This window comes from Cupressus sempervirens, chromosome 2, assembly GCF_028749045.1.
Source record: "Cupressus sempervirens isolate cs-2001-9-10 chromosome 2, ASM2874904v1, whole genome shotgun sequence".
Taxonomy (NCBI): domain Eukaryota; kingdom Viridiplantae; phylum Streptophyta; class Pinopsida; order Cupressales; family Cupressaceae; genus Cupressus; species Cupressus sempervirens.
Window position 1 is genome coordinate 268,188,553 of NC_143119.1, and position 20,910 is coordinate 268,209,462.

Consider the following 20,910-nt stretch of genomic DNA (forward strand, 5'->3'; position numbering starts at 1 on the left):
TGATGCTATTCTTGGACAGACTTGGTTGCTGCAAGCAAAAGTAAAACATGATTGGAAACAAAATACCCTATCAATGGAGCGCGGAGGCAAAAGATTCATAATTGACCTGCACACACAAATGGTAGGTGAGGAGGCAGCATCGTCAGACTCAGAAGGTGCAAGCGACAATGACGACGAAAGAAATGATGATGAAGGAAAGAGGAGAATGGAACCGGACGACGAAGGAGTATTGACAATAAGAGGATCGAATGACGACGACCTAGACTCGGTGAATGGCCTTTACCACTGGCAAATAGAAGACTACGAACTCTTTCCGAGTTGTAATATGCTAAGGGTCGACAAAGGTGAGAAAAAGGAGGAAAATGAGTGTCTGAAGGAATACAGAGAAGCAGATGACGCAAAGGAGGTACGGCTGAAGAAGGGAAGGACATACAATACAGACCCAAAAAAAAGAAAAATTCCATCGTTCGGTACACGATGAACAGACCGCACAAGAAGAAAAGAATGCATCGCACCATAAAATTAATTGAAGGGTGCCGACAGCAAGGAAATAAGCTAGATCCGCGACGACCGCAAGCACGGTGGCCGACAGAGGTGACACAGAACAGACATAAGGCGTGGCATGACAAACTCAAAAGGTTTTAGTCGGGGCAATCGGTATTCAAGTACGACGGTTGGAAGGAAATCAAATCGAGAAAGTTTAAGGCCAAATGGGTTGGACCATATTAGATCCGGAAGGTCGACGACAATGGATCGATAAAATTGGAGACATTGGACGAGCAAGAGGTGCCTCCAGTAGTCAACAGATTTAAATTGCAAATATATGGTGCCAAGAAGACTCCCTCGTCGTTGCAGAATGGCGATGCCTAGAGGCAGAATTGAGGTGCTGTTTTCTTTTTTTTGGCCAAACAAAACAAAAAAAAAAAAGCGCCGCGGGAGGTGCTCCGCGGGCACCTGTCCGCGGCAGCTTGTCCGCGGAGTTCTCTAAGTCACGCGAAGATTCTTTTGTAATAGCGCCGCGGAAGCTTCCAGCCATCAGAAAAACAGAGAATAGACTCTGCGATCTTTAATAAGTTAACCCAAGCAAAGGTCAACGTCTGCGGTATTATCATTGTCAAGTTCTTTTTCATCGTGTCCATTGCAAAGATTGGCGGAGAAGACGTGAAATCGACGGAACAGCTCCCGCAGATGTCAAACAGTCTTCCCGCGGAGCCCCTTAACTAGCCGCAGAGCCTTTTTTCACTATTTTTTCCCGCAGGATCACTATTCGGTGACTGTGTTATATGCTCAATGAGGGTATGACGAGCCCGTAGGGGATTTTCAACAGAATTTCTCTGCGATTTGGCCATTGGCAGTGTTGATTCAAAGGCAAATCGTGCCTTTTCTGTCGAAGATCTTTCCTCAAAGACCTGCAAATTCATCCATTGTTCGATCCTCCTCGCGAGAAGCCTCTGATCGCATGATTCTGGATTCTTCCGTGGTTTGTGACTCGAATGAAGACTTGGTGATCTTTTCAAAAGGATTCAAGGTTGCTACGACTGGAGGCGAGTTTGTGCTGCCAGTACTGAAGGTGTTAAGAGGTTGTGGTGATTGGATGGGATAAATCAGAGTTTGAACAGTTTATGAATGCAAGAAATTGGCATCTTGCCAGGAGAGAGGGCAGACGGAAGTAGTCAAAAGAAGAGGCCACGGTTTGGGAAAAAAAAAAAAAAAAGACGACAGATTGAAACAGTTCAGAATGAGTAGCAAATGATGCCAAAGGGAAGGGAAAGCATCAGTGGTTGCCAGAAAGAGTGGAATCGGCAGAAAATGGCAAAAACAGTGTATTCCATGCAGTTTTGTGTGGGTTTCGGAGTGTTAATTTGGGTATTCGCGCTGCCCCAGGACCCCACGGGGCCCTCGACCCCGCCGGGGGCGTTGCCCCGTGGACCCTCAGTCATTGCGGATATCATTCATGGGACGTATGGCCAGTTGATGAAGACTTGGAGCTGCTGCAAGCATGGAGTGTCTGTGTACTAGAGGCACTGGGAGTAGGTGTTGGCCGAGAGGCTGTCTTGGTGGATGCATAGAGAGCTCGAGAGGAGTGGGTCATCCAGAAGGCAGTATAGCGACACTTAGCTCAATGGACCCAGTGTTGGAAGCAGAGAAAGCAGCACAGGTGGCTATCAAGGTCAACTTGAGGAGATAGTACTGTGTTAATAGAGGCTACAGATGTAACTAGATGAATGTGGAAGTGATGTGACAGAACCAAATTTGTTGTTGTAATCACTCTATTAATGTATTTTGGTTGTTAATTTATCTCAGATATTTTGTAATTGTCGTCCGGAGATGACTTTTTCTTTTGGGGGGGATGATGTCGTCAGTAAAAACTGTGTTAGCCGACGGAGGGATTGTCGTCGGTGTTTTTGCCGACGAGTAAATAGTTTGTAGCGGACATAAAGTTTGTGGCCGACGGACTCCTTCGGGAAGGTTTGGCGGATAGTATTTATACCCTGTCTAGGATCATTGTAAATGATCATTGATTCATCTTATCTTATCAAGCATAATGTAATGTTCTGGCATATGCAAATAATCTAAGGAATTCTGTTGTTCATGTTCCATTGTCTGTATGTGTTCATTTATTTTACCTGTACGGTAAACAAGACCCAAAGTAGCAATGGCGCCATCAATCTCTTCCAAGGACTACATGACGGTGCAGACCATACCCTTTGAAGGTTTGAATGGTTTAGAGTGCAGGAAATGGTGGCACGAAACACCAAAGAACAATCCTATCAAAGATGGTTTGAGGAGAGCGTGCATACAATGGCCACTCCAAATGCCCATTTTTTGTATTAAGAAGTTTGAGGACCCCTATGTGCAATGATCGAGACGTATGGCAAGCACTCTAAAATCAACATTGTCTCCTGCTTGTATTGTGACATACAGATTTCATTCACAGCATCCAAATTCGCATGCGTGTTTGACATACCTAGAAAGGGCCAGAAGATCAACTTGAAGCCCAAGAAAAGGATGCACAAGGTGAATGATTCTGACATCAAATTGGTATGTAGGGATGACCTCTCATAGGCAGAAGTAGATTCTCTCAGGAACTCTTTAAGGAAAGGGAGTAGAGAAATCCTATATTAAAGAAGGGCAATGATGTCTCATGGATGAGGTGAAAAGAAGGCTCACAAGATCAAGTTGTGCCTAAGATATTGCCTTAGGCAGGGTTACTATCTAAGCACATGTATGAATTTATGACATTGCAGTACAAGACTTTCTACATGCTGCATTATGTTATTGGGTTGTTTTTGGATGCTACACTCAGGTAGATTCGTATAGACATACCTGAGATCAAGCCAGAACCCTTGGCACTAGGAGAACCTCCCATCATGCGTTAGTGTCACTTGAACACATTAGGAGGACAGAAGGTTGTCGCCATATCGAAAATTTTGTGGAGCAGAAACGGTAGAGGCAAGAGGTGGATTTAGGATCAAAGCACAGGGAGAGGGAGAGTGGCCGACATGATACTTCTGAGAGTGAGAGTAGCACTGACACAGACGAAGGAAACAGTCCTCGAATGGTCAAGGAGGATGCAGTAGAGGTAGTCACTCTGGCACTTATACTATTTGCATTGCCTCTCCTACCTACCACAGCACACTTCACCACTGTCGTGAGAAAAACACCTATTTTCTTCCTTCAAACAGGTCAGGCCACCCATCAATATGACTCCGTCTGTAGCAGTGACGAAGATGGTGACAGAGAGAGCCCATGTGACCGTTCCTAAGGCAGAGAGCCTAGAGGGAGTGATAGTGATTCTGGAGAAGGAGATAGCATCCTGCACATCACCACCTATAGCTGTGACAGAGGAGGTTAGAGATGTGTCGGAGGAGGTTATGAAGATACCTAATGAGGCACCTGTGATACAGGGAGGTGAGGCATATGAGGAGCCAAAGGTGAGATTGGAGGTAATAGGTCCTGAGGCAATGGTGACTGTGGATACAACAATATTGAGCAAGTCAGTTATAGAGAGTTTTGTGGTCAAAAGGGTCCCCATCTAGCCACGTTGGCTAGTCTACCATGTGAATACCTACTTGACACAACAGTTTAATCTTGCTCCAGTCACACATGGATCTTCTACACAGTCACCTATGAGAGACACACCTAGTTTTAAGGTTGGGGAGTTAGGAGGCAGAGAACCTGTTGTGGCCACTACGCCTCCACCTAAGGAGGGAGGATGTCAACCAATGGAGATGGATGAGGGGCCACTTGCAGTACAGACCTCACAAGCTATGGTAGAGGTCATACAGAGAGTACTTAGTGCACAAAAGCAGCCAGCCACAGAGTCATCCAGGAACATCTTGGCGTAGTTGGAGGCCACAAAGACTCAATTGACTTGGACAAAGAGGGAGTCTGACGCGAAGCAGACCAAGCTAGTGGATTCTGCAATGATGTCAAAAGAAATAGTGGAGGCACAAATGCATGCAGAAGAGGACTTGAAGGTGCGGACTCAACAGGTGTATTCCTTGCGGGCACAAGTGAACCCTTCAGCATCACAACCAGCACTTCCAAGGACACTTCCTTAGCTCCTTTCATCTTCATCTTAGTTGTTCTTCTTCGTATGTATATAGTAAAACACATCGTCTCCCTTTTGTTGTGTGTCATCAGGAGACGACGTCCTTGTTTGGGGGGGGGTGATGGTGTTCGTAAAGTTGTATTATCTCTTGGGAATAATTAAAAATGTGTTAGGAAGTTGTCAGTTACCAAAGGGAGTTGTGACGTGACGATTGAGTCACAACCCTTCAGTTGGTATATGCATGCCTCGTCATTTACGAGAAAGAGATCAGATATCGCATTTGTCTTGTATTGTCATGCAATGTACCTGAGAGAAACATTAATGAAAAATACAGTTGTGGTTTCCTGAAACATTGCATTCATATTTACTTTTGTGTGCATTCCTATTTCCGTAGCATGTATTAAACTCAGTTTACAATAACCAGTAAACAACTGAGTTGTTAACCTCACTCCTTCACATAGATATCGTCTAAGATACCGCACTACAACAAAACATGTTTACCTCATAAAGCATTGAAAGGAGTGCATTACAAAAATATGTCATTTACCTGATTCAGGAACTCCTCCAACCTCCTTGTTGTGCGTATAATACTGCCTTCAAACAGATCTGTCTTACTGGTAACTTCTGCAAATGATGCACCCTGCAAAAAAATGTTGGACATGTTTTTAATTGTAGTGAAGAAAAAGTGTTGTTAAAAGCAATTAACAAGTCTAGCTAGCAAGATACGAGAAGAGGTAAGGTTCAAATAAATTATTCCTATTGAACGCAACAATCAAATCACAAAAGTATTCATTGCAAATGTTTCATTTTTTCCTAAACAGAAAATTGAGTGTAGTCCAGCTAATTTTTGTTCCATCTAGGTGGCACATAACTCATGCAACTTAACTTCAACAAATTTGCAACTATTAGTTACTAAACTATATAGTACACAAAATCATAAAATTCCAAATACTTTGCAGGGAAATGTACTGAATCTCATTAATTTTTGCAAGCTTGAAAATTGACAAACAACCCAAAGAATTTCATCCAATCATAATTCATACCTTCCTTTAGCATGCCTTTTTAAGTCAATCACATTTTTTTACATTTTAGTCTTTCTCACAGTTTATCATTTAATGGTTTTTTGTCTTCGTTCAATAAGCTCTGTTAGTTATAAACTAAGTTTTCATCAAGTTCTCTTTTATAAGTCAGAATTTTTATCCTTCACTGCAGGTTTCTTTTGCTTTATCTCATGCAGATCGAGGAAAAGCCTCCAAATTCCATTCATAATCAGAGTTTTTAAACTCCTTTGCACATTTTTGCATGTAACACATGATGCAAACTGGGCTTGAAAGTCCAAATGACATATATGTTATCGCAATTTTTGTGCCAACTAACATAACACAAAGCATTTATAAGACTTGTAGTAAGGGTTTTCAACCCTGACAACAAGTTGTTCTTCAATTCTTAGTAGTGTCGACATTCTTAAATACTTTCTAATATCTTTGAAGTTTTTGTTTTTATTTTAAATCATTTCCTCTCCTTTATGATGTGAAACACTCAGCTTTAGCAATCTTTGTAATTGGAACACATCTGAGCAAGCATTTTGCGCCTTGAAACTAGGATTGGTGTTGCTTTCTATCGTTTTCTTTGTAGTTTCAAAAGAAGTTCTACTCATTTAGAGCAAGTTGTAATGTCTGATCCGATAATTAAACATTGCAGTTAAGCCTTGAGGGAACCCGCTTGTAGATAGTTTCACGCACCCTTTGCACAATAATCCTACCATCCTCCTTAAGGCTAGTGATAAAAACTGAAGTAAGAAATTAGGACTTTAAGTATGCATTACAAATCAAGGATAGTTCTTCATATAATCAGATTTAGTGCATAATGTTGTAGTTTAATCATTGAAAAGTGGCATTTTCGTAACAGGGAATGTTACAAGTTGCCATTCCCAATTCCAATCCAAACCCTAATCGGTTGAGAGAAAATTAAGGTAGGTCCTAGTTGGGGGCCATACATTTTGTTTCATGGCTGTGATTTTGTGGCTTCTGATTGTTGTTCTTTCCAGTTTTCCAACTGGGGTATGCATGCATGCCTTTCAATTTGAGTCACTCTCAAGTAATGTCGTTTTTATAAGCTAAGTTCTATATTTTATTTTATTTTATAGTTTCTGTATACTTCTATGTCATTTTTGTCATTTCAAGAAAACTCATCTCCCCTTGTTTTTTAGATAAGTTTTGTGAATCTGGTATGGAATCTCGTGCTGCAATCATTTCCATTAACTCAGATCGAATCCATGATATTTTCTCCTTTTATTTTTGTCTATCTTTTTACCACTGTTGTAAATGCATGGACTACAGGTTTGAGATAGTTTCAAATTCTTTTGTTTTTAAATGAATCTTAACTTGGTATTACTGATTTTGGTTGCAATTGTGGGCTTCACCAATGATTACATTGCATAGATCAACTTATGTGTTTCGCGTGGGACTTCAAACTCTGTCAGCAATAAATTTGCTTGTCTCTATTTGCAATTAAAGCTAAAAGCTCTGACTGCAAACAACATCTATTGCCCTAAATGCAACGAGGGCTTCTACCATCGACTGCTTATTGTTACATATACCATCAACCTTCATAAGATACTCTTGCACAGACATCTTATCATTCATCATGAGAAAAAAGGATTCTTAAGGATTCTTCACAAAGACTTCTCCAACCGTGTCTGACGTTTCATGGAGACTCTAGTGCTTTTAAATCATTGCAGTAGTCTTGCCAAAAGACAGCTCTGTAATCATGTCATTGGTGACTAGTAACTTAAGCAAAATAACTGCTCCATGGTTAGACTCCTCAAACTTGACAAAGACTTTGCCTGCTGCTATAAGGTGAATAGTGTTACCCAAAACAATTTGGTCTAGACACCAGTATTCAAAAATCGATAGTATCCTCTGCTTTCAGGCATTGTAGTTCTTGCCGTTGAAGTGCTAAATGCTTTCTAACATGATCTTTGTCAATGATGCCATCCCTCACATTTTCAATGACACAAAAACTCAGATTATCAAAGAGCTTTGATGCTAATTTTTCTATCAAAAAGAAGAAAGCCTTCTACAAGCACCTAGTACAATTTGTGAAAAAGTTGAATCTGAGATCAAAATATATCAAACCCTCCATCACAATTCCCAAGGTAATCTTCTCTGAAAATAACTTGATTAATTGTAACATTGGTCAAAAAGCAGTGTATACAATGTTGGCAAGAAACCGGAAAAAAACAACAAAAGTTCACACAAAATCCTAGCGAAAAATCTTCAACAAACCTAAGATTTTGAGGAAAACCAAAAGACCCTGGCAGTACAAAAGAGCAGAAACCCATGATTTTTCGTCTCAAGAACCATCAAAACAGAAAACCCTAGCATGCAGCAGAGAGCATGCACAAAAAATCCGCAGAGTTTATCTAAAACCCTAGCCGCAAAAAATTCGCATTAAAACATTTGTAATTTTGTTGCATGTCATGTGTTGACAACACAGGTTGCAGAGCCACAACAAGCTCAGAACCCCAAAACATGGGTCAACAAAAAAACTTGTTCAGTCATCCAGACAAAAAACACAGGTCACATGCCCTAGCCAAATGTGATCCCTCAGTGTGAAACACTAAAAGAAATGCAATTTTCTAAGAACAAGAACTGTTACAAAAATCGACGCTCTAAAAGTTCACATGCGAAGATCCCCAGAAAACAGCATGTTCTTTAAAAACAATGCAATTTTAGTATCAGCATGGCACTGAGAAATGCACAAAAACACATCTTGATTGCAATAGCCTGACCAAGATACATCGCCAAAAATATAACCAATGGACAGCCACAAAAAAGCCCATGGCACCAAAAGTAACCTGCAATTTCTGCAAGCAATGCATGGGAATAAAATTTGATCGTTAAAACCTTAGATTGAAAAAAAATGGGAAGAAATTTCCTTATAAAAATTTCAAGCCTCCTTGACAGATTTTTATGTATTCTAGGTCAAAGAACCAAAGATAGCCAAAAATATAACCAATGGACAGTCACGAAAAAGCCCAAGGCACTGAAAGTAACCAGCAATTTCTGCAAACAATGCATGGGAATAAAATTTGATCATTAATATCTTAGATTGAAAAAAAAATGGGAAGAAACTTCCTTGTAATGATTTCTAGGCTCCTTAAGAGATTTTCCTGTATTTTGGGTCAGAACACCAAAAATTGCAGTGATTTGGTAATTCGATTTAGCCTGGGCAATTTTTTGTGAGCCGGTGAATCAGATCGTCAATTTTCACCCATTAATTGCCATGAATTACCATGAATCACCATGAATCGGCTCGAAAAATCAGAGAGCCCAATTAGGCAACTTAAAATCATAAAAAAATACAGCTTTTTTAATGTTTCTTTTAACACTTATTTTTCTTATAATCCTAAAAAGGCCCTCTATTTCTTGAGTATGACAAAAAGCGCAAAAGTGAGAGACAAACTTGAGAAAGAGCTAGAGCAGATACACTTGTTTTTTTCATTTTGTTTACAAATAGATATACGTTTCATGGATATTCATCTTACATACAATTATGATTTGATGTCATTGGTTTTATGGATCTTTATCTTACATACTTTATGATTTGACAACATTTATAATTCTATATATCTATGTCATATGATCCTACGTTTTCTATTTACTTCAGCTACAAATTACAATTTACATTTTACATATGTGATGAATTTATCATTTATGTTCTTTGTTTATGTATGTTAGCTTCTATTTGATGAAGTTACAGTGTTTTGTGCATGAAATAAGTTTTAAATCGTTAAAATCTCAAAATTTCAACAGTTTTTCACTTTGTCAATTCATAGCTGATTCTGATCCGATGCATGAGTCGAGTCGGCCTTGCGGATTTCGAGCTGATTCTGAGTTTTGGTTCTTTGTTCTAGGCACAAAACTATGATCTTAAAAAATTGCCAAAAATCCTATAGGCTCTCCATGAAATGATAATTGATAGATTGAATTGAATGAGTAATTACAAAGGGGGTGAAAATTCCCTAAATAAGGAACTACAAAGAGGATGTGTCTAAAAGAAACAATCATTACATAAGAGTAGAAATAGAAACATACTTAACTATCTAACTGTAACACACAAAATATAGAAAGTTCCTAACTAAACTTAATAGAGAGCTTACTTAAATGATCATTATAAGGTAGATAATACATATTATTCTAATAAGGACTTGTACTGCAATTTATAATAAAAAAGCCTGCAAGCTTGTAAAACAGAGGCTACCTCCACTGACTGATCAAAGCATGCAAACCAGCATTGTTTTAAGACACCAAACACAAGAAACACAAAAAGGGGACTAACCTTAGACCAATGGTATATAATATCCATTAGAAACGGACGACTTGTCGCCTCTACATATTCCTCTGGGTTTACATCTAACTTACACTCGCGCTGTACCTGTGTTGAGAAAGATGCATATATGTATTAATATATTTTTTACAAACAACTTCTAAAGAAATTTATCAAAACACAGCACACAGAAACTATTCTAATATATGTTTTCTTTATTATGCTCCAACTCACCTGTGCAATCCATCGTGCGCTATCCTGAAGTTGTTGCAATGGCTTTTGAAGCTCCTTACTTAAATGTATAGCATCATTGGACTTCTCACATGGAACGAAACAGCTTGCAAGTGATGCTACTTGATGATGGTCTAGCTCATTGAATACACCTGCATACCAATAGAAGTGCAAAAAAAAATCACAATATAACTACCAAACATGAACTAAGTAACAAAGTATTACTTCCCACACTTATTGCTTGCATTCGAGTCAGTACTAACATACCATTGAACATCAGTTCTGTTGCAAGGAGCTCATCTCCTGTGTCTATATAACATGCAGCCCGTCCTTTCAATTGCACTACACCATCAGCATCAATGTGTCCAAGTCGCTTAAGTACTCTTGAGCGATTTCTTAATTCTTCCCTAAATTTGTGAAGCTGATCCAACAGCAAGAGGAATAAGAATGGGTGAACAATTTATCCAGCATCTATGAATAAGATATGTATCACGTATAATCTTGACAACTGCTTTAGTAGACATCTGACAAACCACTAACCATACATGATATTTGTGTGTGCAATGGGAAGAAAAAATGGTGAAACTTCTTAACGGAAAGGATAGAAGATTGATAATTAATATTTGGTGAGCAGAAATAGTTAAAAAAATTATATCAAAATCCAATACATAAACAAGCATAAATCATGAGACAGTAATACATGACAATGAGCAAATTTTACACAATTAGTTTACCCGCTGGTTTTAGAGTAGTAGACATGCCACATTGAGGGCTAGTGAAAGATCAAAGGAAAAAGTGATGTTCCAAGGTCTAAATTTCTGTCATTCCAAAGGTTTTGAAATAAGCATAACTTTCTACAATTGATACGATGCTCAAAATGGCTATAGAGGCAATACTGACATTTGAGATTTTGAGACAAGAATGATATACCAAAATTAAATGTTAAAATTAGCATGAGACCGGCCCACCTTCCTAGAGTGGCCAAGGGCATGGGCTCCCTCTTCCTCTTAGAGAGAATGCTTCCGGCACCACTTCCAGGACACTAAGTCCAAGTTATCTCTCTTGGACTCTTCGGTTAGACCCACAGTTCTTTATGGTGCTATGGTACCACTTCCAGGACACTAAGTCCAAGTTATCTCTCTTGGACTCTCCAGTTAGACCCACAGTTCTTTATGCTGTTGTGGTTTGGGGACTGTCTCTTCTTGACTCAGATTCGGCCTCGATTGAGCAAGTCCAGACCCTTCTCCTCCGCCAAATTATCCGTTGCTATTGACTAACAAAAAGGGTAGTTAGACAGTTACCGGTGCGAACATGGTCGTGTCATTTCATTGGCACCGTTTCGGACATTATAAATGTCGTGAACACTTATGTATTTTGGCATTAATATCATTGTATGAAATATCATTGTTGTGTACGGAAAGCATTTGATAATGAATAGTATTTTGCATTGATTATATGTTTTCTTTCCTGTTCACCCACGGGCTGAACATTTGGCGCCATTGCTAGTTTGAATTTGGAGTAGTATGGAAGAACGAAGATAAATGGGAAGAATAGTACAGGACAACCGGAAGACAAATGACGATGGTGAAACAGAAATCTTCGAAGGAGAGCACGAGGCAGCACATAACTTTCACATCCTCTACCGTGTAGGCCTTGAAACTTTCGTACGGAGAGAGGCTGCGAAGAACGGGGTTTATGGCAGACAATGTGTGGGATGCTATGCATGCAAGCCCAACCACAAACAAATTTTTAGACCAACTCCCCTATCTGATCACACAAGCCTATGTGGCATAGAAGAGACACCGGGAGGAAGTAGAACGCAAGGAACGCTGTCAGCAGACCCTCAAGAAATTCTATTAGGAGAGAGATGCACGGTATCAGAAAACTAAACCATGAGCGGTTGCCTCTTGGTGTCAAGGGCACCCAAAAATCTATAATTGTCACATAAGTCAACACATGATGTATACACAATAAATAAATAAAAGAGTGTTCTGTTTTGATATTGTTTTATAATCGTACTATATGCCAAATGCACAACCTTTCAAATAAGAATAGGAATTTGAGGGAAGAAATCGACGAATTACAAACTGTGCGTGGCAAAGCCGAACGACGACGGAGAATAAGACAACTCGCCAAGGAACAGACTAAGAGGTAGACAAAGGAATCACCTAGTGTGGTGGTCGTAGCGAGGTTCACGGGAACCAACGAAGGGTGCCACAGTTCATCGAAACGGCGAGGACGGAGCAACAAGGAGTTGCTTGAGGAAACACATCATAGATTAGCAGTGCTTGAGGAGAAAAGGGAGCAATTTTTACATTCATCACGTACACCACTACGAGAGGGAACCTGTGAAGTAGGAGAGGAGGCGAGGCCAACAAAAGACACCGGAGCAAGAGAAAGTGCCAAAGCGGCACTGCACAGTGGTCAAACTAACCCGTCGAGACCAACTTTGAATAGTTCAACAACATGATCTAGTGGTAATCAACCAACAAGAAGCACAATGTCTCAAAAGAAAAAACTCTCGAAGTTCACAAGCGACAGGAAGGAAGATCCCATGCGACATTGTCGTATGTGTGAAACAATATGGACCGCCAACTCTGTCACAGATGCGGATGAATGGTTGAACCAATTTCCTGCCAGCCTACGGGGAGTAGCAGTGGATTGGTTCTCCAACATGAACAAGGCAAAGATCTCCACATGGGATGATCTGTAGAAAGAATTCCAAGTAGAATTCCGATTGCTCCAGGATGATAACGAGGTTGTAGCAGAAATCTACAACTGTAAATAAGGGAACGACATTGTTTGAGCCTACAATCGAAGGCTTAAAGATCTTCTTAGCCGAATGGGTACTCAACCAGTGGATAAACTAAAGAAACACTGGTTTGTAGAAGGCCTCCACGGAGCATTGACAAAAAAAATGAAGATAGTTCCGCCCACATCATACACTGATGCATACGACTGTGCCCTAAATCTAGAAAGTGAAAGCAAAACAACAAATTAGAAGAGGAAGAAGAGAAGTAAATCTTCATCCTCCTCTAAGAGCGATGAATCCTTCGACAAGGGAAGTAGTGTCGACATTGAGGAGCCCAACAAGAAAGTACAAGCACTTCAAAAAGACTTAGAGCAGATGCAAAAGGAATTCAAATCCATGATGGGAACCAGTGGCCACATGGAGGAAGGCGAAATCTGGTGTACAGATTGCAAAGAGAAGGGTCATTCAAAGGAAGCATGCCCCGAAAAGGCAATGTGTGATATCTGTCAAGTCCTAGCTCATTCTACAAAGGAATGTCCATTCAACATGAAGACCAGAAGCCAATAGATACTGTTCACACAGGAACAACCATTCACTTCTGGTACAAACAATGAGACCCAAGGCAACAATAATGCTACATCGAGCAGCTACCGAAATAACCGTCAAGGACGGGGTGGGAATGACAATAGAAATTGAATACAATATGATTCCAAGGGAAGGCCCATAATCCAATGTCGGGCATGTAACCAGTGGGACCACTTCCCCAAAGAGTGTCCGAAGAACGACACTCCACAAAAATTATGTCAATGGTGTGGTTCAGGGGACCACAAAGATGCTAATTGCCCGAAACAAGTAAACTTCATTAACATCGATGAGGAAGAAGTTCTCGTCACCCGCAACCAGGCTAAGCAGGCCACCTATCCTGACCCCTGCACGGAGAAGCAAAGGGTGCAGGAGACACAGGAAGATGTAGAAAAGGCAATGAAGGCTACGAAAGATATGAGAGATACTATTCCTTGGCAATCGGAGAGAGAGAACAACTTGGTCAATCAAATCCTACAAATGGAGGTGCTCGTCAGAGTTCAAAACCTATTACAAGAAATACCGCAACTAAGGACGGCATTTCTGAACACCCATGCAAACATGTTGGAGATGAAAGGACAACCAACCGTACCAGGAGGGTCTGCAACGGATCCCATGTTGCTGACAGTAAGCAACAGCCATCATCCAACATTGGTCGAGATGGGAATCCTCGGAACCATCCTGACGAACACCACCATCGATGGTGGGTTTGGGGTGAATATTCTTCCTGAGGAGACATGGAGGAAGTTGGGAAAGCCTACCCTGTGGCCGTCCACATTCAACCTACTCAGTGCCAACCAGCAGGGGATAAAACTCCTGGGGACCTTGGTGGCTCAACAAGTAACTGTCGGTACGCAGCCATTTGTGCTGGATTTTGTAGTAATCCCCTTGAAAAAAGGGATATGATGCCATTCTTGGAAGAGGATGGTTGGTGGCTGCGAAAATAAATCACAACTAGAAGAAGAATATCCTATCAATGGAAACTGGAGGGCGGAAGTTTGCGATTGATCTCTGAACTCAAATGGTAAGTAAAGAAATGGCATTGTCATCGGAGTCCGAGTCAGACAGAGAGCACCGGAGAGATGAAGGATGAATCCGAACAACTAAGGCGTTTTAGAGTTGGAGGAGTGTTCAAAAGACGAGACTAGTTCATTGAATGGACTTTTTCATTGGTAGATGGAAGACTATGAACTCTTCCATACGTACATGCTTGGCGTCGAGGAACCCAAAGATGAGGATGTATTCCCACCGCAGTTCATGGAATACAGAGAAAGAAATGCGAAGATCATTGAGTCTCGCCCATTGCTTTGAAGGAAGAGCGATAAGATATGAAGAGTTGTCTGTAGAGGTTACTAATCTTGGAGACGCAAAGAATCCAAGGAACATACCTGTGGAAGATGACTGGAACCTGGTACTAAAGGCCACGACATTCAAAATCTTTCTACAGTACAAAGATGTATTTGCATGGACTTATAAGGATTTAAAGGGAACCTCGCTGAGATGTGTCTCCACCGCATACAGTTGGTATTCGGAGCCATACCTGTGCGAAAGCACCCGTACAAAATGAACAAAAACTACGCAGCCCGCATAGATGAGGAAATACAACGAATGTTGGAAGTCGGCATAATATTCAAAGTTCAAACAAGTGAGTGGGTATCACCAATTGTGATATTGATGAAGGACAGGATCCAAATCTGGATATGTGTGGACTTTCGGTGCGTCAATGCGATCACAGTAAAAGATCCCTTCCCAATTTCGTCCACCGACACGATTCTGGAAGAAGTGGCCGAACACGAGATGTATTCCTTCATGGATGCATTCTTTGGCTATAACTAGATCTCCATCGCTGAGGAAGACAAACTAAAAACTACTTTTGTGGAGGATGGAGTTTACGCATACAACCGAATACCCTTCAGATTATGTAACGCACCTACCACGTTTCAGAGGATCAATTTGCACATATTTGACAAAATGTCGGTAGGCAACTTCCGCGCATTTCTAGATGATTGGTCCGTTTTCAATGGACAAAACAACCACTTGAAGGCACTTTAGGAATGTATTGAGAGGTGTCGACAGGTGAGGCTGGCATTGAATCCAAAGAAATGTCGGTTCATAGTTCCTCAGGGAAAACTACTTGGGCACATTTTTTGCAAGACAAGACTAAAGGCCGACCCTAATAAAGTAAGGGTGATAGTGGAAATAGAAGCCCCGACGGACGTATCTGGAGTCAAGTCCTTTCTCGGGCACACTGGGTACTATAGATGGTTTATAAATAATTGTGCCCGAATTGCTCTACCCCTAGACAAGTTGACACCGAAAGGAGAACAATACATCTAGACTTCCGAGCAAGAGACCGCCTTCACAGAATTGAAGAATAGATTGCTGGGAGTGCCCATGTTGGCATATCCAAACTAGGACAGGGAGTTCCACGTCCACGTGGACACATCAAACTTCGACATACGTGCAATGTTGGCTCAAACTAGTGATCATGGTCTCGATCACCCAGTGTATTTTGCAAGTCAGCTACTGTCAAAAGCCGAGAGGAATTATAGCACCACTAAAAGGGAGGCCCTTGGGTGTTAAGAAAATAACCTGGATAATCCACAGGTCTACGTATTACTCTTCTTGTCATATATTCCATTGAAAATGGCATTGTGTAATTACTTATATTAGTCCTATGGGTGTCAGCGATCTGGGGATAATAATTTTTGTTTTGTATCCTAACTAAACGTTAGCTAGGACAGACTAACAATTGTTATATAAATGCTGACTTAGAGCAAAGTAATTACTAATTAGATGTTGAGGGTTATGTCCCTTAAGGGACATACCCTCTGAATGGATATATATACGGGCTGTGAAGACAGTATGGGGACATACAGAAAGCAAACAGTTTTGATCTCCAAGTCTGCATATGCTCACAAGTTCATCTGCAACTCTTAATACTCTAGCTCATACTTGTACCAAGATATACTAAAACTAAATATAGGTGTTATTGCTAAAGGTTATTCTTGTGCCTATCTAGTTTTTAGATTTGAAGTCTGATCTGTTATCAGAATCTGCAAATCTTCACATGGTATCAGAGCCTAGTTATTAGATCTAGGGCTCTGCAGATTGTCACATATCAAACCTGTTCATATCCAGTTGTTATTCTTCATTCCCAATGGCATATACAATCAAGCCTAAGGACAGATTTGATGGAAAGGAACATTTTGAAGCATGGAAATTCAGAATCTTGATGATTCTCGAAGAAAATAATGTTAGATAGTTTGTTGATGGAGCATCCAAGCAGCCACCTGTTGAACCTCACAAATCCATATGGTCCAATGGAAATAGGAAAGCCATTCAAATCATCTTAGATGGAGTTAAGAATGACATCGTACCTATGCTTACAAAACACCTAACTGCCTACGATATGATGAATGCACTACGAAATGCATTTGAAGTGAATAATGCAACGAGGGTCCTTGCACTAAAGAGAACTAAATCACATCCAAATAAAGAAAGGAGAATCAATAAACTCCTATTTTTTAAGAGTTGTTGGTATTAGAGATGAATTGGCAAGCATAGGAACCATCATAAATGACACCGAATTAATGCTCATGGCTTTAGATGGACTGCCAGAATCATGGGAAACATTTGCACAAAGAATAAGTGCTAGAGATCAGCTTCCAGATTTTAACAGACTTAAGAATAATTGTCTTCAGGAAGAATCAAGAAAACTAAAGAAAGGAGGAAAACCTAAAATGGAAGCTGAAGAACTCCATGTTCTTAATGCCAACTCTTATAAAGGCAAAAAAAAGCATTACAAGAAAAATAAAGGAAATCAGAAGAACGGAAAGTCCAAGAAAGACCTATCAAAAATAAAATGTGAAAAATGTGAAAAATTTGGACACTTTAGATCAAACTGTTTAAAAAACTCCAAACAACAAGCAAATTGCACAAATATTGTTAGAGAAGAAGAAACTTATGATCCGGAGAATCGTGTTTTGTATTCCTCCTTATCAAATGAAATCTCAAATAAGGCATTGGTAATAGATAGTGGATCCTCCAGGCATATAACGGGATACAAAGAAACTCTAGATTTCTTGTCCGAGAAAGTTAGTGGTGAAGTTACTATTGGTGATAACTCAGCACATTCAGTTAAAGGAATTGGTAGCTGCACTTTGAAGCTAAAAACAGGGAATACTCTCCTTCTAAAAGATGTACTATATGTACCAGGGATAGAAAGGAACCTAATATCAATTACAGCATTAGAAGATGATGGACACAATGTTGCATTCATGGATGGCAAAGTATTAACTTGGGCTAAGAATTCTTCCATCAAGAAAGCCAAAGTAATTGGTCAAAGAAAGGGATATTTGTATGAACTAAACATAGAACCCATTCAAGCCCTTGTTCACAAAGCAGAAGATTCAAACGAAATATGGCACAAAAGATTAGGGCACTTAAACTTTAAAACCCTATCTACTATGGAGAAGATGGTTACCGGATTACCAAAATTAAAACAAGATCACCCTAGTATTTGCAAAGGGTGTGCCTTAGGTAAAAGTACTAGAAGACCTTTTCATGATAGTACTAGAAAAACAAATAATGTACTAGAATTAATTCATTCAGATTTATGTGGACCCACGTCTGTTCCCTCCCTTGGAGGATTCTGGTATTATGTCTTGTTCATAGACGACTTCTCTAGGAAAACATGGATTTATTTTTTTAAATGCAAAGAATCAGAAGAAATCCTACAAAGATTTAAGGAATTCAAAGCAGACATAAAATTAAAACCCTTAGAACAGATAATGGAGGAGAATATACCTCAGATTTGTTTAAAAAATTTTGTAAAGAATTAAAGATCAAGAGGAAGTTTATTGATCCTTATAACCCTGAACAAAATAGGGTACCTGAAAGAATAAACAGGACTATTATAGAAGCTGCTAGGGCTATGATTTTTGACCAAAATCTAAAATACTATCTATGGGCACAAGCCTCTTGTACTGCTGTATACATCCAAAACAGAAGTCCTCACTCCTATCTTAAAGATAAGACTCCTGAAGAAGTATTTACTAAAATAAAACCTAATATAAGTCATCTCAGAATCTTTGGATGTCCTATATACATACATGTGCCAAAAGAAAAGAGAACCAAATTGGAACCATCTGGAAGGAAGGGTATCTTTGTAGGGTATAGTGAAACTTCTAAAGCATATAGAATTTTCATACCTGGACAAAAAACTATTGAACTAGCAGGGATGTAATCTTTGAGGAAGATCTTGCATTTAAAAGGGCAATAAATTACCATGAGCCCTCTCCTGTATCAAATTTTGAAAGAATAAGTGAGTCTGAATCCCTAAGGGAGAACTTAGAAGAGGTGGAAGATGAAGTAAACCTTGAAGAAAGTTCAAAGAAAAGGCCACTTTGGGCTATACAAACAATTGAAGCAGCTCAAGATTTTGCTGCACCTTCAGAATCAGTCAGAGAAAGTAAAAGACCTAAAAGATTCTCTGATTATACAACAAATATGACTGATTTATCCAAAAATAAAGTCAACAAATCCTTCTGATGCTATTAAACATCACGCCTAGAAAGAAGATATGACAGAAAAATATCAATCAATTATGAAAAATGATGTTTGGGAAATAGTTCCAAGGCTGAAAGGAAAATCCATTGTTTCTTCAAAATGGATATTCAAAATAAAGCATGCTGCAGATGGAAGTATTGAGAAATATAAAGCTAGATTTGTAGCCAAAGGTTTTTCTTAGAAAGAAGGAATTGATTATGAAGAAACCTTTACTCCTATTGCCAGATATACTACCGTTAGAGCTGTCTTAGCAAAGGGATGGAAGGTACATCAGATGAATGTAAAGACAACATTTCTCAATGGGAGGATTTCTGAAGAAGTCTATATAGAGCAGCCAAAATGATTTGAAACCCATGATCCAAAAGCTTTTGTGTGCCGACTCAAGAAAGCTCTTTATGGGCTTAAACAGGCTCACAGGGCCTGGTATGAAAGGATTGATAAATATCTTATTGGTTTAGGATTCTCTAAGAATGAAGCCGATCCAAACTTGTATTATAAAAGAGATAAAGATGGTATGGTAATATTGATATTGTATGTTGATGATTTATTAATCACTGGTGATGATCATCTTATAGATCAGTGCAAGAAAGATCTAATCAAAGAATTCGGGATGAAAGACTTGGATCTTCTCCATTACTTCCTAGGATTGGAAGTGCAACAGAATGCTGATAATATCATACTGAATCAAAGAAAGTACACTTCAGATATCTTGAAGAAATTCGGAATGTGGAATTGCAAGCCCATGTCTTCTCCAATGGAGACCAATTTGCATAAACTTAAAGAAGCGGCTGCAAAATCACCTCCTATAGACTCTACTCTCTACAGGCAAATAATTGGGTTCCTGATGTACCTAGTAAATACAAGACCTGATATTTGCTATGCGGTTCATGCATTAAGTCAGTTTATGTGTGAACCTAAGGAATTCACCTAGTTGTTGTTAAACACATTATGAGATACCTTCAAGGTACTCTTAATTGTGGACTCAAATATGAGAGAGTTGCTTTAGATTTGCATGGATTCACCAATTCAGATTGGGGTGGAAGTGTTAAAGACAGGAAAAGTACTTCAGGATGCTGTTTCAGTTTAGGATCAACTATGATTTCATGGATATGCAGAAAGCAGTCTTCAGTAGCTCAGAGCTCCACAGCAGCTGAATACATTGTTGCAGCAATGGCCTCTCAAGAAGCAGTATGGTTGAGGAAGTTGCTTGTGGGATTATTTGGGCAAGCCATGAATCCTACGGTAATTCATTGTGATAACCAGAGTTCCATCAAGCTCTCAGTGAATCCAATTTTTCATGATAGATCCAAACATATTGAAATTCCTTACCATTATGTAAGAGATATGGTAGACAGGAATTCTGTGAAATTGGAATACATCTGTATTGCAGATTAGACAGCAGATATACTCACCAAACCTCTATCCAAAGTAAAGATAGAACATTTCAAAAAGAGACTTGGTATGGTTGAGTTGTAATTTATTTTGTACTATTTTGATTATTAATAAAATGATAAATTTTATTTTGTCAGGCTATTGACTGTTATGGGCTCCACCATATGTAATCATTATTTAAGAGGTGCCGATCTCTGAAATAATGAATACTTGTACAATAGGCATTATGAGAGGTGACGACCTCTTAGATAATGTCCTAATAGTAGATTTTACTGTAAGATCCAGGTGAATTTTTAGATCGTCTTGTGACATTGACATGTTCATGGGTCACAAATTGGATAAAGAAAGAATTCTAGAAATTCTTCAGGTTTATCCTGTATTCTGGTAGATCTTAAAATTCAAGATCTAGCTGTGATTTAGAAGTACCAGCTTCTATGAGTCACAACTTGTGTTTTATCACTAGTAGCAGTGATTTGTCATATCACAGGCTTCGTAA

The 20,910-nt window shown here is 39.5% G+C and overlaps 1 protein-coding gene across 1 annotated transcript in view; it reads right to left on the minus strand.

The window, feature by feature from the left end:
* The window catches only part of HEN2 (RNA helicase, ATP-dependent, SK12/DOB1 protein), a 193,158-nt gene that overhangs the window by 5,874 nt on the left and 166,374 nt on the right, over positions 1-20,910 (minus strand). The window contains exons 13-16 of the mRNA XM_089813393.1: positions 10,385-10,538; positions 10,121-10,269; positions 9,899-9,994; positions 5,103-5,195 (exon numbers count right to left, since the gene is read on the minus strand). Coding sequence (XP_089669519.1) covers positions 5,103-5,195; positions 9,899-9,994; positions 10,121-10,269; positions 10,385-10,538 — 492 coding nt within the window. The remainder of the gene's footprint in view (positions 1-5,102; positions 5,196-9,898; positions 9,995-10,120; positions 10,270-10,384; positions 10,539-20,910) is intronic.